Here is a 16,561-nt window from a genome sequence, read left to right as displayed (position 1 = left end):
CTGACCCCGGGGTGTGCTATTTTTGGACCACCAAAGCGGTCCCGCCCACCGATCGAATAGTTCAAGATGCACGGATAGCAACGACTGGCGGTGGATTGCTGAGAACCGGTCAAGTGGTGTTTAAATTAGGAACACTAACGATGTAGTAAAGTTGCTGCGCCATCAGGGTTCTGAAGGTAGATCAGCTTGGCCAATACAATCGGAAAGAACCGTAAGTAGAGAACCGTAAGTAGTAAGTCGTCAGGGGCGGACTTTCAAAGTGTTTGGTGTTTCAGGCAAACCGTGGGCCCTTTCTTACTGCTTGTTTATTACCTCCGCCTGGCCCTTTCTTTTCCATGACCGACTGACCGACTGACTCGATTGACTTGTCTCTTTTTTTTTCCCCTTCCCTACTCATCCCTTTCCCCTTTCAAATACCCACCTTCGTTGAAAAAACTCTCTGTCTTTCGTTCAGACACACTCGCTGAAGAAATCCTTCATTCCAGCGTTTCAATCCACCTCCGTTTTCACCACTCACTCAATTGAACCCCGCCACTACCCAGGGGCCCTCCCTTAACCAAACCACCAAACAAACAAACCTCTTCACCCTCAAAAACCTCTTTCTTCTTTCTTTCCAATAAAAAGTCCAAGACGGACGAATAACCCAACCAAGCGCCAAAATGACCAACACCTCCACCCTCACCCAACCCCCCGCCGAATTCTCCAAGGACGACGCCCCCCTCTTCCCCACGACCCTCATCTCCCCCTCCGTGGCCGCCGAACTGCCCGAAGGCTACAAGATCCGCCCTGTCCGTCGCTCCGACTACAACCGCGGCTACTTGGATGTGCTGCGCGTGCTGACGACCGTCGGCACCATCACCGAGGAGCAGTGGAACAAGCGCTACGACTGGATCTCGTCGCGCAATGACGAATACTACCTGCTTGTTATCTGTGATGGGGAGGACCGGATTGTGGGTACGGGCAGCTTGATTGTTGAGCGCAAGTTCATTCATGAGTTGGGTCTTGTTGGCCATATTGAGGATATTGCCGTCGATAAGAGTCAGCAGGGTAAGAAGCTGGGGTTGAGGATTATTCAGGCGTTGGATTATGTTGCTGCGCAGGTGGGGTGCTATAAGGTATGTTCATCTTTTTTTTCCTTAATAGACTATTCTGAGGTGTAGTGATGATGCTAATGGTGTGTGTGTGTCTGTGCAGAGTATTCTCGATTGCTCCGAGGCGAATGAGGGATTCTATCTCAAGTGTGGGTTCAAGCGGGCTGGGTTGGAGATGGCTCATTATTATTAGGTGGTGGTGGTAATGCATAATTGAAGATATCTTCGAGCTGTTGTTTCGGGGTTGTTGATTGTTATCATGTTCGGGCGTTGTTGTCGTTGTTGTTGTATACTACATATAGATAGATGTCTAGATACGGGTTAGGTCGGGACTTTATTGTTCGATGGGTTTCATGGTTGCTGATTTATACAGTATTATGCATTATATGCTTTGCAGGATGACTGCAGGTACTCAGTCAGTTATTGTCTGGCATTCATTCAGCCATCATCGTTAGAGATATCCAGTACCATTGCTGTAGAAGTAGTAGTATGAACCCTTAGATCTATGATAGTGAGGAAATAACTACATATTGAAGCCTTAGTGAACATTACAGTATAGGTACATTAAGGCCATTGGTAGTGAGCTACTCCAAATAAGTAAACAAACTCATATATATGCAATTGATAGGTTGTCATGGTACACCATTCTCACTCACATAAGAATAACACATGCCATGCATACAACAACTTTATCCCTTGCTGCCTTTTTGTGCCTGAGGCATTAATAGCGTGAGGACGGGACTTGAAGAATGGTACCGGAAACGGTTAGTCTAGGTCTGAGCCCTATAGATTTACAAGGTACGGTGATTCACGTGATAGGGACCCGGGGTTATCCGACCTAATGAAGGATGATCTTGGAAGGATCGATGAGATCATGTATGTTGCGCATGGGCCTTTTTACTACGTACAGGGTATGATTTTACTATTGGGTATGCAAAGTAGATAGGGGAAGAATGAATAGTAATCATATCGCATCCATTTCCATATTCCTTTCCTGGGGAAGTAAATAAGTTTTTGAAGACATACCACTTGGGGGAGAGAGAAGAAGAAAACGGCGCAGTAAACGAATAAGAAACTTGGTCCAAATCCGAAGAGGAAGGAGCAACAAGGACAGTAGTAGTATCTGATCCCCCTTACCCAACGCTCATACGCCGCAAGGGAAAAACAAAACCAAGGAAATTCGTTTGATGATGTTTTTTTGGAGAATAGAAATCTTTGATGAGGCAAAAAGAAAAAAATGCTTCCTCGTGGGGGGTTTCTATTTTTTTGATTAGAATAACCTCCCAAATTCCCTATGTCCATAACATATTCCCACCCCCATAAGTGTTGTCATTTCTTATTCCTTTTACTTTCATCCCAGTCCCAACAGCCAGTACCGCCTCTAATCCGTTTTAACGCGACTTGGCAGCGACCTTGGGGGCAGAGCCCTTAGCACCCTGCTTGCTCTGGATGCGCTGAGCGGGCTTGGCGCCGGAGGCAGCGGCCTTGGCCTTCTCAGCACGCTTGCGGCTCTCGTTGGCGGCCTTCTTCTCCTTGGCGTCCTTGATGGCCTGCTGGCGAGCGGCGGCACGGGCTTCGGGGCGCTGAGCGCGGCGCTCCTTGATCACGTCGAGGGAGGCACCAACGATGGCACGCTGGCTCTTGACGGCACGGCGAGTGCGCTTCTTGGCAACTTCCTGTAGGTTTGGAAAAAGGGTCCCAGTCAGCATGTGGTCTCCTTTGATGGAACCTTATACATGTATCCCCCTTTCTTCCTTCTATGTTGTTGCGATAGTCTCCACTGCCACCACCAGGGTTGTAGTTCATCCCATCCGGTATATCATCGAAGATAGATTCAACCGTCATATCCAATCACATCTTGATGTATGTTCGCGTCGTGAATTCGATGACATATGCATCACTCCAGTAGGTCCTCCTCTTTCCAACCCATGCAACAAAACAACGAAACAACAAACTCAACGATTCCAAAGGGATAAATGGCGGGTACTGACTTCAGAGATGCCCTTCTTGTGCTGGCGACGGTAGAGGACAGTCCAGGCGATGCGGCGGGGGTTCTTGCGCTGGAGGAAGAGGGACTCGGACTTTCCATTCTGGAAGCGGAAGATCTTGCTGTCGCCACGGACGTACAGCTTACCCTATAATTTTTCAAAAATCAACCGTCAACTGATATATCCTTGTTTCTTTTTTATTTTGTATGTATTGGTGAAGGGTCTGGTGTAGATGTAGGTTTTCGTGGCGAATTTCGAGGCCGGTCGTTTTGTGAAAGTTGCTGGCGGGAAAGGGACATCAAAACGCACCTTTCCAGGGTAGATCTTCTGACCGCTGAAAGAATCGTCGTAGGTACGCATCTTGAACGTCTGAGATGCGCAGCCGGTCGAGACGAGATGTTGTCGGTTGGCGTTGGGTGGTTGAGTCGAAGCGGTCTCTGCGGCGAGCTGTTCGTGAGACTGACACAATTGTGGTGCGGTGCGGAGCCTCGCTAAGCGGTGCCACGTGACCGGCCCTGCCCTTGGCTGGTTGGCTGCCGCCTCGACTTCTCCAGATCTTGGGGATCGGGATGTATGTGCTTGATGAGTTAGTTTTAAGGTTGTATTACTTAGGACTTTAACAGTTTAATATTTTAATTTGAGAAGTTAACTGGAATTATGGTCGCATATTTGCATTGATGACTCCATAATACATACATTGGCCTCAATGCTCGCTATTCTCTCCCTCCGGATAATGACCTAATATCATCAGAACTGCCATCTTCTGTCGAAGACTCCTCCATACCACCCTTCAACGGCTAATAGATCTGGAGCTTCCTTTGGAGCTTATCTGTGACTACTGTACGGTGAATTGTCATCGGCATATTATCGTAACTTCGTCATGATATTGTTGTGCTTCATAACGTGGCGCCCCGCTAACTACTCGTGCCAGTCGCATACGGCCCAGGGATCTGCCTTGCACTCCTAACAGCATTGGTGTCAACACAGACTCATGCACTACTTGAAAAGAAACGAGTGAATCTCGCTACTCACCTTGCACTGTATGTCTCGGCAAGTCCTGTCCGGGCATATTCCGCAACAGGACGGGCAGACATGCTTTCCGCAACCTGGCGTTGAACACAAGGAGAACGTGCTCGCGTCCTTGATGTAGGCTCCCACAGACTCCATGAGGCCCATTAGCCGTCTGCGGTCTCGTGCCACTAGAGGATCAGTTCCCTCATCCGCGACTGCGCGCCTCAGCTCCTCGTACACGCAACAGGCGGAACCGCAAAGAGGGCATTCCCCGTAGCATTTGGTGCACCATGGGTTTCTATAATTCCAAATCCTAGTGTCACCACTTCTCTTGCGTTTCCAATCTTCCTTGGGGTTGCGCGTTTGCTTAGTACAAGCTGTGGTCTGGCGAATGTAACCAACCTGTCATCCTGTCAGCAGGTATAGGCTAATAGTTATGGGCTTTGGGTAACATGTTACCAGGTCGTCGATCGAGCTCGCGCGCCCAACTGGAGAGCTATCGTGGTAGTCCGTGCCTGCTCCTTCTTCGTCCTTGTCCTCGTCCTTGTCACTCTCCCTATCCACGAGGTTTGCTCGGCGGAAAACAATGACTTTCTTGTCTTGCTTGGCAGTCTGTCTTTCCTGAGGCCAGACGTACTCAAGGACGGACTTAAGTGGACGGAGCCAGGAAGCCATTGCTTAGTCCCTCTTCTTTAGCTCTGGATCAGCTGTCACTATGGTAGCCAAATATACTCAAAGTGAGAATTCTCACCTGGAGAAGATTTGTAGCACTTTACTACCTTTCCTGGAGAGGCTGCGAACTGGACCTTCTTCCCCGTCTTCGCGCCTTTATTCTTCTTCAGAATGCCTGCGAGATTGCGAGCTGCAGCAGTTGTATCGTTGATCTCTTGAGAACCAGCACTGGTTGAAGAAGATTGTTGTGTGTTGGGCTTCGCACCAGCTCCAAACACTGAGTGCAGAGTCTGGGGAGAAGAGTCTAGGGACATTGCACTGGGGTCTTCCCTTAAATCCTGCTCTGTTGCCGTCATATTCAAAGGATTTGTAAACAAAGCTGGAAAGAAAAGCGGGTCATCGTGATGGTCTGTGATGTGAAATGCTCCGGCGAGCTGACTGGTGATGTCGTCGGTCAGTTGAGTGAGATGAGAAACCGGGTCCTCGCTTTCTTCGTGGAAGGCGTGAGGCTGGTCTCTAGAAAGACGGGTGTCAGATATATCGAAATGACTGGCATGGTTTCTCTTTCTCCAATTCTGCTGGTGATATACAATTAGAAGAGAAAACATACGTTGCTTCTCCAGAGGTGTCCATATTGTCCTCGTTATTCATTGTGCTGTTGTTGATGGTCACTGTGATTAGTTTGCTTGAAGTGCTTGGTTAGATAACTATCTTTACCGCTTGATGGTAGACTAAGGCAGGCAGGCAGAATATCGGTGTCTTCCTGGTCCTGAAAATAACTGCACGAGGGAGCGTAAGGGAGCGTAAGGAAGTAAAACCAAGCTATACAATACGTGTTAGTATGAGTTAATCTTCGCGATGATTCACTCTGGTACCGTAATGAATATGGTGAATCTCCTAGCTGATTTTCTCTGGGACCGTACTATTCACATCTAGATGCCTTCAAGGTCAGGAAGATAGATATTTCCCGCAGTATCATGTTACTGGGTAGGCTATGGTATCTAAATCGAGAGTCATGGATCATTGTGTACTACAAGCCAGGTGCATAATAAACCACCAGGACAGTTGAGCCAGTAGAACTAAACCAAAGTCGACGATCTGCTACAGGTATATTGCAATTCTATGGAATGAATCTCTAAGATCGAAATCGAAAAACAGATCGCAGCCGGATGAAACAAAGCAAATGCCTATACCACACATCTGGAATGAGCCACAGCTCTATCACCATACATGAGCACTTGCGGGGAAACGAACCAGAGTTGATGGTTATGGATGCCTTCTCATTGTATGTAAGAAAAGGTCCCGGAGAATCGAGGCCTATCCTAAAAATGCCAGGAAGGCAGAATGTCGCAGTACTTTTGCTCATGGTCACATCACAACATTGCTGCTCCTACAGTTTGTTTAGCGGGTGGAGCCCTTTCCGCCTTTCTTATCTAAGTCATTGCGTGGGTTCTAGTCCACTCCTTGGCAGTCTGTATCGCTGCTGGCTCGTCCTCCTTCCAGCGCTGAGCAACATCATTGGCAAGCGGGTCGTCAGGATTGGGGGCTCCCAGCAAAGCCTGGATGGAGAGAAGAATCGTGCGAATTTGCAAAGCGGGAGACCAGTTATCTAGCCGCACGTTAGCCTAAATTCTTGTATCCTCCTTCCAACGTTGAGGTGTAATATTGCATACTCTTCAAGACGTCCAAGCAAATCCGCCCCAGGCGGTCAATGTTGGGATGGTAGATCTTGGTCAAAAAGCGAATCTTGGGCGGAGTCATCGGGTAGTCCTCTGGCAAGAACAGCTCGAGGCGGAAAATGCCACCTTGAAAGAAGTCAACAGCCATACAAATAGCCTATGTATTCTTCTCTATTTACCTTCGTATGGAGACTGTGCCGGTCCGTGAATGGAGACATCGAAGTAACGCAGGTTATCTTCGTGAGGTACGGCGTTGATGCCAGGAACTCTGCAGGCGTGCGTCAACAATCTGTACTGTGATAGGATTCTTTTGTTAACCGGATAACTCACGGCTCTGCCATGAGACGCTCGGTCTCCTTGATGATTCGTTTAGGCAACGCCATTTTGAGTCTGTGAAATAAGGACGTTTAATGTTCTGTTCAACCCCGCGATTTCACGGTTATGATCAAGGTGGGGCTTACGGCTCTCCTGCAGATTTCTGGCAGTCGGAAAGCAGCGGATACCTCTCCCACGTAGCTTTGGAGCAGGCGGAACTTGACAGCAGCCTCTAGCGATGATCGCGGGGAGTAGAAGCAACAGCCACCTGGTATGATCCTATGGCTGGAGTTCGATTCGATATGGAACGACGTAACCGACAGAGGGGCTGCGCAGGTTGCATACACCGCCTGCCGTAATGGGCACTGGAGGCTGGAGGAACCAAGTGTGCAGAATCGGAGACTGCGGCCGGGAAGCAAGTCGCCAACCCCGGACTTTGCGGAGTCCACGGCTGCTGTCTGAGGCCCTTGGTTCGGATATCTACAATTCCCCAGGCAAGATTCCAATTGAAGTAGTGATTTTTTCTCCCTGCTCATCCTATTAACCACCGTTTCAACAGCGCACCATCATTGGTCTATCGAAGATACGGTACATGCGCCTCTGGAATTCCAAGTTCGACCGCCCCCCGTAACGACCTCCACAATGCGCACAGCCAATTCCACAGACCCGTTCCTCCTACGCAATTGATGAAAAGCCCATGACAAACGCGGTCGATATGATAGCGCCGTGTATGACCGCAAACGATCTTTTCACCAATGTGCTTCCTGATATTCTGAGTCCGTTTGAACGTTTCTCCAAGGCGTGGATAGCAGCCAAGAGGTAGCACAGAAACCAAGGAGCCTTTCACGCCCAGAGCCGGCGACGCCAACATGGTGGACCAAAGCGAGCCCAGGCCCCTCACGTCGGCTTTCGAAAGTCCAACGTTCGGGGAGGATAGCTCATTTCATGTGGAGCAGCCTGTTGGGTCTATGTCGATCTCGCCCTGTGGACGGGATGTGGTTCTAGCCTCCAAGGAAGGTCTTCACATCATCGATCTCGATTCGCCATATTCGCCGCCAAGGTATCTTCCGCACCACACACCATGGGAGGTTGCAGACGTTCAATGGTCCCCGTTCGCTGCCCGAGACTATTGGGTCGTTAGCACATCAAACCAGAAGGCGTTGGTATGGAACCTGGGCATGAAATCCTCGCCAAGCTCGATTGAGCACGTTCTGCACGCCCACTCTCGAGCCATAACAGACATCAACTTCTCCGCACACCATGCAGATATGCTCGCGACGTGTGCCGTTGATAGCTTCGTCCACTGCTGGGATCTGCGGACACCCTCCCGTCCCGCTATTTCATTCTCTGACTGGCTTGCTGGAGCAACACAGGTTAAATGGAACCGACAGGACCCCAACGTTATTGCCAGTTCTCACGACAAGTTCTTGCGGATATGGGACAAGCGGATGGGCGCGTATCCGATCAAGTCCATTGAGGCACACAACACGAAGATTTATGGGCTGGACTGGAACAGGGTACGGCCAGGGGCTCTTGTAACGTGCTCTCTCGACAAGACGATCAAATTCTGGGACTACACAGTGGACACAGAGGTACCGGAGAAGGTGATCAAGACGCCGTTTCCAGTATGGCGAGCAAGGAATACTCCTTTTGGATGGGGTGTCTTGGCCATGCCACAAAGAGGAAACAGTGATCTCCACTTATATAGCCGGAGAGCTGGGGAGGGTTCTACTTCGAATGATGAGCTTCCTCTGGTACACAGCTTCCTAGGACACAAAGGCCAGGTGAAAGAGTTTCTGTGGAGAGCACGCGGGGAGATAGAGGGTGGTATTGATAATAGAGAGTTCCAGCTGGTGTCTTGGGGCACGGATCGTGAACTACGCTTACACAGGGTTGATCCGGATATTATGCAAAGGGTTGGCTTTGAGAAAGGGAAGACTTATGTTTCCAATATGCAGCTCACGCGCAAGGGCGCACTGTATAGGTCATATCGGGATACGCCTATCGATGAAGAGGAAGAAGATATGGACTCGCTGTCGCCCACCACTCGACAGAGCTCCACACCTCAGACGTCTCGTAACCCCGGCATGAATACTATCTCGGTCCCATACGCTCGCGCATGGACGCAGAGCGGGGCCAACGCCGATTCTAGGATCGGTATGCAGGGTCGGACAAACGTTCGCACGGATACTAATCCTATTTCATGGATGCGTGGCGTGAAAATCTCCGGATGGGATATCGAGACCCTGGGCGACGAGATTACCCATGTCGGAGAAAAGTTCACCAAGGTTGCTTTTGAATCGGTCGATGTCAGACAACGAAAGGCAACTATATCCCTTCACGGACCATGGGGTGCTGATGATGACTCTATCTTCATGAAAGTCGATATTAAATTCCCCGTTGATTACCCTCGAGATGCCATGCCAACATTCAGTGTGCAGAAGACTGCCGCTGTCACCGACCAACTTGCCGACAAGTTGATAGCTGAACTTCGCACGATTGCAGAGACCTTCCTTGCTCACAAACGAGGATGTCTCGAGGGGGTCGTTCGCTACCTCTTGGGCGAGAGTACCTTGGAAGAAAGCATAGCATGGATTCTTGGGGAAACGGCAGAAACCGTAAAGTCTCCCATCAACGGCCAACTAGGGGGTGAGGAGTCCAGCGATGAAGATGAGGTCGGCTTGTCACAAAGCCAAGATCTAGGCATGAGTTCTGAACTGCTTCGACCGGTCAATGCCAATGTCATGGTCCCGGTAGCCAAGGGATGCGGTGCACTATGGGCCAACGATGGTCGCTTGGTGTGCTTCTTCCCATCTAGGAAAGACAAGTCCAATTGGCTTGAAAACCTAGGGTTTAAGGAAATGACCAGGTTATCCAGAGCGGACAAGGTCTTCGAAGGCTTTGGTCGTCTGCAGACCAATTCACCCGGGCCTCGGACGTCTGTCACAATGGCCAGCACTGACGATGGCGCTTCTGAATATTCCGACGATTCGGACGCTGAATCGTCAAGCTCCTCCGGGTCTTCTGGTATCTTGTCAGGGCTCCAGCATCGGTTTCCAACGCCCCAGACATGGCGGAGTGGTGGCAGTCTGGGACTCTATCGTCCGCGATCTACAGATAATTCGCAAAGGTCGACCGTTGGTGCGATGACATCGAAGTCATCTGAAGGCTCGCAAAATGTCATCTCAATCCACGACTTCAGTGATCTGCTCCCAGCCAAGCGGGAACTGGCTAGCAAATATCGTATCTGCGGCAAAGTCACGGACGTTTGTGCGCATAATTCAGCTGTAGCCCTCGACCACGGTTATTACGAGCTGTCTCGGATATGGGGACTTGTCAGGCTTATCTTGCACAACTGCAAGAGCTCAATGTTTTCATCCGGTTTTGACGCCCTGGATAGACCGTACATTCAAAGGAAGGATAGCGCTGTGGATCTGAGTAACGACATGGGAAGCCAGGACCAACGTCACAAAGGGTTTCTGAATACCGTCATTCAATGGGGCGACCATCCATTCGGTGGTCAGTGGCTAATCCCTGCTCTCTTCGAACATTTTGAACAGATCGGCGACGTGCAAATGATCGCGATGCTATCTTGTGTTTTGCACGAGGCCAACATTGACGAAGCCTCCAAAGAACACGCTCATGTCAGTCGGGCTGTTTCCAGGCGGATGGAGGAGCATGCATTTTCATTTGATTTGTATTCCCCCAACTCCGTTACGCAGAGCAAACCGCAGACGGCCGTGCCGCTTGCTTCTACACCGAAGGACAGTCACGCAACGCCTATTACCCATAGTTCTGGGCGTTCTTCATCTGAGATCTGGCGTCCCGATTCCACGCCGCCATATTCCACAGGAACAACCCCTCCTCTAGCCACTCGAGCCGGCCCCCTAGCAGCAGACCGAAAGACATGGACCCAGAACATAGCAATCGCTGCTTCACCTGACCAGCAATCCCAACCACGCAGCGGCTCCGGCATTGGTTCTGTTCTGGCCTCGTCTCTTTCCCGCTCTCTTACATTTGGCCCTTCGTCAGCATCTCCTCCAGCAACCGCATTGTCACGGAAGGTTTTCAATCCCAACGGCAGCCCCAACACAGTCGGAGGGCCAGGGGTATGGGTGACGAGTGCCTTTACTGCGAAACCAGTCTCAGCCATTCCCGACTACCTAACTACTTCCACCGCGCTCACGTCACAAACCCACTCTGACACGGAGAGCGAGCGACCTACTCCCGCCAAACCGTCGACAAAGGTTCGCGCAGTCCTAAAAAACCAAGCTGCGTTCGAGGGCAACGGACAGTCGCAGAGTACTTTCCTCGATCCCAAGAAAGAATGGCTATACCGGTCGTACCGCGCAGCATACGCTCATCTGCTCTCTATATGGGGACTACCCGTGCAACGTAGCGAAGTGCTGAAGATCGGCGGGACCCCCAATCCCACCAAAGAGCCAACACACCGTCGCCACAGAAGCCACCACGACTCATTCTCCCTCCCCAGCTCCAAGCGCCGCAGCTCAACAGCCGCACCCACCGATACCGACAACCAAGGTCTTGAGATCCAACGCCACTGCATCAGCTGCGGCCAAGCCCTACAGCACTCCATCTTCGCAACCAAAGCACTCACCGAAGCAATCCCCAAGAGCCACATAAAGGGCATAACACCCCCTCCCCTCACCTGCCCCCACTGCAAACCAAAACAGCCCCTCCCTCTCAGACTCCCCTGCGTCATCTGCAGCGAAGTCGTCGAAGGCATGCTCATCCCCTGTCTCGGCTGCGGTCACGTCAGCTGCTTCGACTGCCACCGAGGCTGGTTCTCCATGGCACCCGACACCGACCAAGAAGAATACCACTTCTGCCCCAGCGGCTGTGGCTGCAAATGTGCCGACTACATCGACCCGGACATCCCCACGAACCCGTGGAAACTTAACCCGACCTCCCCGAGCACCCACGGCAGCGACACCTCCCTCCACCGACACCGCGCCAAGCCCTCCGATGGATCCGGATCCTCGAAACACGGCAGTGAAATCGTCGCTAGTGTCGGCCAGCACGAAGAGGACCTGGATAACTGGCAGGCTGCGTCGCCGTTTGCGTCTCTTGCGCGGGGTCTCGGGGGTGGTTTGAGTCGAGGACTACGGGTTAAGGATGAGAGGAGGAAGTCGAAACCGACTTCGGCGCCGTTTGTTCCTAAGAGGTCGTCGATGAATCAGGTGGAGAGTAGATGATGCTTTGCTTGCTTGCTGTCTGTCTCTGATCGATCTTGGCTTCTTTCTTTTCTATCTTATGATGCTTTTTCATGTATACCAATACCCATTGATTTTTGTTTGTTCAGCGAGTGTTGTTTTCACCATCTGAAAAGCGTGTGTTTGAATATTATTACCATTATGATAGAAGGTGTGATTACTACGTAGTAGATGTCAAGGTCATGAGCCTAGTATTAAATAGTATTATTACGTCGATTGATACGATGTCCGAATCATTACTGATAGATACTTCGGTCATGGCCTATGTATCTCTCTCTGCATTACAAACCCCCCCGCCAACTAATTTTCATGACTAGTCATCTAAATGGCATAGTAATACTATCTTCCACAGACCCAACAAGAACCATGGAAGTTACGACGGCCTCCTTAAAACCCCTCTCATCTTTATATTCCCAGAAATCGAGAAAAAGTATAATCATTGCTTTCATTATAAGAAAAGCCGACTAAACTCTCTTCCTTTCCGACAAACAATCCTAAGCCCAAGCTCAAGCTCAAGCCCCAGCTCCAGCCCCAGCTCCAGCTCCAGCTCCGGCTCCAAGCTCCAAAAAGGATATTGAATACCACAAGCAAGAAAGAAAAGAAAAAACGAATCTTGCTCAGCGCGCACACCCGCAGGGCAAAAAAGAGCAGCACACACACAAGCCTCATTCACCTCGTCCTTCCTCTTATAGATATATTAGGATCCATCTAATTCCAGTAAACGGAATAATATACCGACAAGTGGTCCGTACAACGAATAAGGGAAAAGAAAAAAAAAAGAAGAGTTGTCAAGGGCAACGAAGATGATATCAATTCCTCTCAAATAAAATTCAAGCTGATGGTTGGTTAAAAGGGAAGATAAAAATAAATTTTTAATAAATTTACTCGACGTTGCTCTCGAAGTTCTCGCCCTCAACGAGATCGGGGATATCATCCTCCTCATCGTCCTTCTTGCCGTCAGCGCCGGCCTGGTTCTTCTGCATGTTCTGGTAGCTCTCGGCGAGCTTGCGGAGGGAAGCAAGGCTGTCGGGGCCAAGCTGGTTCAGGATACCGGGGACGAGCTCGGTGAGTTCCTTCTCCTCGCCGTTGCCGTAGAGGGCGAAAGTGTTGGAGGGGACGGAGGCGTGGACTATATTACCATCACAAAAACTATTTCAGTATGCTGCTTTCCTGTGATAGGTTGGGGATGGATATGTACCCTTAGGAGCACCAAAGTGGATGACGTTTCCGTCCTCCTTGAACATGTTAACCTCCTCGATGGCCTGGATGGGCTGGACGTTCATCTTCTTCAGGGTGGCCTGGAGCTTCTTGTCGTCGGCACCGGAGGACTTGTGGACCTTCTTGACCTTGCGGCGGGGAGTACCCTTGCCTCTGTTGGGCTGTTAGTTTTCGATTCGTGGGTTCTGATTATCGGGGTTGGGTTCGAGTTGGAGGGGATTGTGTGTGTCTCGTGGGATGCGAATGTGTGTGTGTGTGTGTGTTTCATTATACGTACCCTGTCAGAGTGAGAAAGGTTATGTTAGCTTTAGCTGTTCCTCATGATAACTTTGTATAAAAACAATGATAACACGCAGCACTAATCAATCAATCCGAAATGATCCTGAGCTTCCGAGCGAGCCTATTTGCTTCCTCCTGCTCTTTCCTTTTTCGTTCCTTGCAGAATCGAATCGGATCGGGAACCCATAACACCACCAAATAGTAACTCTCACTCTCCCCCACCAATAATCCCTCCCATGATCATTGATTATAAATCGGATGCGAACGGAGCAATGACAAGATATACAAAAGAAACTAAAGAGAAAAGAAGTGGTACATACCAATCCGCACGCTCTGCTGCATTCTAGCCAACTTTGCCTGATCCATTTTGACGGGAGTATTGAAGCTTGAGTGCTTTCAACCTGTAAAAGAGGGGGGGAGAAAAATCCCAAGACGTCAGAGATCGATCTTCCTAATTTTTGAGTGTATATTGTGTGTAATGTGGAAATTGTGCAGAGTCATTCTCGTGTAAAGAAGAGGGGAGCGGAGCGTTTTGAGCGTCGAATTCGCGCGACCGGATCGAATTGGAATTGGGAACGAATAAATTCGGGACAGAAGATTCGCGGATGACTCGTTTGGTGGGAGAAGCGACAAAGTATTTCGAAATGTCCAGAGGGAAAAACGGGTTCTAGAGGGAGGAATAACGGGGGGGTATAATACGTACCTAAAGGAGATGATGGGGGGAGTATTTGGTGCTGGAGAGAGAAGAAGAGGAGGGAGGTGAAGTGGGAGGATGAGGATGAGGATAGTTCAAGTTCGATGATGCGCTTCGCACGGGTTTGTGTGGGGAGCAGAGCATGCAAAAGCCGACTTTACGTTCTCAGTACTTCTACGACATGGAGATTTATTTTTCTACGCTGTGTAACTCGTTAAGTAGAATATAAGATATTGTTCTTTATGATATGGTTATATTATGTGCTTTATTTTGGCTATGGGACTACAATTTTCATGGGAAAGGCGCTTCGTGGCCGTGCTGGATGAAGTTGGTTGTGGGCGAAACGAGGAATCTGGACAGGGAGGCTCCTCGGCTAAACCCTAACGATCGCGGCCGCTGCTGACTTTCTAGACTGGCGTCCATGGGGGGAGATCAGCAACATTTTAAATGTCATCAAGGTATAGTGGAATTGGCAGGGACATTGGATTGGGATTTTTCTTTTTCTTTTTTCTTTCTTTCCATGGGCAGCAGGTTGGTCCCTTTTTCTTGCGAGGTTGTTTGGCACCTTGGGACAAGATTGTGCCACCAATGGCTTTCGCCCGGATTGACGCTCACCACCCGCTTTCCGGCATCTCATACCGAATCCGGTAATCTGCGAGTCTACCCGCCTTCAACCCCGCGATCCGGACCCTGACGAACAGTCGGGTATCACATCATGCATGTTATTCCCATAGGTATCAAGAAATTAATATAAATATAACAGCCACTGCTGTCTCCAAAACATGGTCACGCAAAATCCTGAAAAGAATATCCGTCGACATCTCTAACTAGACCAAACCATCACTGGAACCGGACAAGTTTACGATTTCTCTGCAATTTGCTGCTCAGTCCACTCCCACAGTCGCCGTGCCATGTCGACGTCCTTCGCGTACCGGTTGCCCGTGGCGTGCACCCCAATGGGAACATAATAAGCCCCGTTGGTCAACAGTTCTCTTCTCGCCCCAGCGGCCCAGAGCTGATTGAGTGCGCCGCTCCGTATGCTCCGACTGAACGCAAGGATGGCGCCGATAGTGTACTTGGCTACGACACCGGTCTTGATCGTATGGTCCCATAGGTCGCTCACAACGGAGCCGGGATGTACCGCGACAGACAGAATCTCCGGATGGCGACGAGCCAGCTCCGACGCAAACAGGATATTTGCTGCCTTCGAGGCACTGTACCGGGTCAATGTATGGTCGGCTAATAAAGCCGGCGTAGAGGTCATGACATCGTAGGGAGGCGCGGCGACATTCGCGGCAGAGGCCAATGTTACTACTCGGACATCCCTGGAAAGCTCAACTGTTCGTTGCAGCGTGGGCAGTAGTAGCTGGGTGAGTAGGAAATGCCCGACATGGTTGGTCCCAAATTGAATCTCGAATCCTTCCTCTGTCAGAGCGGGCGGGCAGTTCATGATTCCGGCGTTGAGAACCAGGCGGTCCAGGCGATCGCATTCTGACGTGAACTGTTCGGCAGCGGCGCGGATCGACTTGAACGAGGACAGGTCGAGGGCTATGTGTCTGATATCGGCGGATGGCACCTGCTCCCGGATTGAAGCGATGGCGTCTTCGGCTTTGGTCGCATTCCGCGCAGCGAGGTAGATGCGAGATGGGCGGTGACGAGCGAGTTGGAGGACGGTTTCTTTCCCTAGACCGGCATTGCCTGAGACGGAGCAGAGAAGTTAGCGCACTGCGATAGATAGCCCAGGGTATATAGAGAACACACACCTCCAGTGACGAAGACAACCTTCCCTGATAGATCATTGATGTCGCGTTCCGGATTGAAGGAGTACCCCAGCAGTCCAAAGGTGATTTCACTCACCGTCGGACCAAAGCTGCAGTAGGACTCCACGGGGCGAGAGAGAACATTTGAGAGGAAAGTAACGACAGATGCCATTGATTGCGAACAGCAGTAAGTGCTATCAAGACCACGTAGGACTGTAGAGGCACAGAACCACTCAAGTCACAGTGGGGAGAGGATAGCAAGACCAGTTTCGAAGGGGGCACGGGCGCCGCCCTCGGTGCCGGAGATCATTTCGATGAACGGAAACTCCGTGAACTGTGACATTTCACATGTTGCATGTAGGGGGGTAGGACAAGAGAAGGTCTTGTAAATCGCCGAGAAGGATGCATAGCCTAGGTCGGACAGGATGACGACCGAAGAAATGCAGAAACAGATGAGATAGTTCAGGAGTAGATGGGGAAGGCTGAGTGAGGGTTTGTCTTACGTTAGTGGCATAGTGGCAGGCCAGTGCTTCAGCTGACGGTCGGAAGGCGTAGTCTAGTTTAGTATTCAACACATTTCCTCATCTTCCTCTCTTGTCAGCAATTGTTGCCCAGGATCA

General features: G+C 50.3%; 7 protein-coding genes across 7 annotated transcripts; 2 read left to right on the top strand and 5 right to left on the bottom strand.

Moving 5' to 3' along the window:
* Positions 1 to 659: 659 nt before the first annotated feature.
* Positions 660 to 1,160, top strand: gup1 (glucosamine 6-phosphate N-acetyltransferase; the record flags this gene model as incomplete). Its single annotated transcript, XM_041693351.1, has 1 exon — positions 660 to 1,160. The coding sequence occupies one exon, from the start codon at positions 660 to 662 to the stop codon at positions 1,158 to 1,160; it is 501 nt and encodes a 166-aa protein (XP_041546645.1).
* Positions 1,161 to 2,482: 1,322 nt separating this feature from the next.
* Positions 2,483 to 3,439, bottom strand: RPL24 (60S ribosomal protein eL24; the record flags this gene model as incomplete). Its single annotated transcript, XM_041693350.1, has 3 exons — positions 2,483 to 2,767; positions 3,083 to 3,226; positions 3,389 to 3,439. The coding sequence occupies 3 exons, from the start codon at positions 3,437 to 3,439 to the stop codon at positions 2,483 to 2,485; spliced, it is 480 nt and encodes a 159-aa protein (XP_041546644.1).
* Positions 3,440 to 3,997: 558 nt separating this feature from the next.
* On the bottom strand, positions 3,998 to 5,413 carry AKAW2_61145S (uncharacterized protein; the record flags this gene model as incomplete). The annotated part of the gene is made up of 5 exons (XM_041693349.1): positions 3,998 to 4,042; positions 4,112 to 4,492; positions 4,550 to 4,767; positions 4,842 to 5,278; positions 5,373 to 5,413. The coding sequence occupies 5 exons, from the start codon at positions 5,411 to 5,413 to the stop codon at positions 3,998 to 4,000; spliced, it is 1,122 nt and encodes a 373-aa protein (XP_041546643.1).
* Positions 5,414 to 6,195: 782 nt separating this feature from the next.
* UBC13 (E2 ubiquitin-conjugating protein UBC13) lies at positions 6,196 to 6,824 on the bottom strand (the record flags this gene model as incomplete). Its single annotated transcript, XM_041693348.1, has 4 exons — positions 6,196 to 6,371; positions 6,436 to 6,567; positions 6,621 to 6,709; positions 6,772 to 6,824. 4 exons carry the CDS (start codon positions 6,822 to 6,824, stop codon positions 6,196 to 6,198), a joined length of 450 nt encoding a protein of 149 aa, XP_041546642.1.
* An 801-nt stretch (positions 6,825 to 7,625) lies between these two features.
* AKAW2_61143A (Mtc5p) lies at positions 7,626 to 11,972 on the top strand (the record flags this gene model as incomplete). The annotated part of the gene is made up of 1 exon (XM_041693347.1): positions 7,626 to 11,972. One exon carries the CDS (start codon positions 7,626 to 7,628, stop codon positions 11,970 to 11,972), a length of 4,347 nt encoding a protein of 1,448 aa, XP_041546641.1.
* Positions 11,973 to 12,871: 899 nt separating this feature from the next.
* EGD1 (nascent polypeptide-associated complex subunit family protein) lies at positions 12,872 to 13,853 on the bottom strand (the record flags this gene model as incomplete). Its single annotated transcript, XM_041693346.1, has 4 exons — positions 12,872 to 13,119; positions 13,189 to 13,361; positions 13,486 to 13,519; positions 13,808 to 13,853. The coding sequence occupies 4 exons, from the start codon at positions 13,851 to 13,853 to the stop codon at positions 12,872 to 12,874; spliced, it is 501 nt and encodes a 166-aa protein (XP_041546640.1).
* A 1,187-nt stretch (positions 13,854 to 15,040) lies between these two features.
* On the bottom strand, positions 15,041 to 16,113 carry AKAW2_61141S (putative short-chain dehydrogenase/reductase family protein; the record flags this gene model as incomplete). Its single annotated transcript, XM_041693344.1, has 2 exons — positions 15,041 to 15,879; positions 15,945 to 16,113. 2 exons carry the CDS (start codon positions 16,111 to 16,113, stop codon positions 15,041 to 15,043), a joined length of 1,008 nt encoding a protein of 335 aa, XP_041546639.1.
* Between the last annotated feature and the right edge of the window lie 448 nt (positions 16,114 to 16,561).

The sequence above is a fragment of the Aspergillus luchuensis genome, chromosome 6 (assembly GCF_016861625.1).
Source record: "Aspergillus luchuensis IFO 4308 DNA, chromosome 6, nearly complete sequence".
NCBI classification, from domain to species: Eukaryota; Fungi; Ascomycota; class Eurotiomycetes; order Eurotiales; family Aspergillaceae; genus Aspergillus; species Aspergillus luchuensis.
This window is presented reverse-complemented; position numbering and strand designations above follow the sequence as displayed.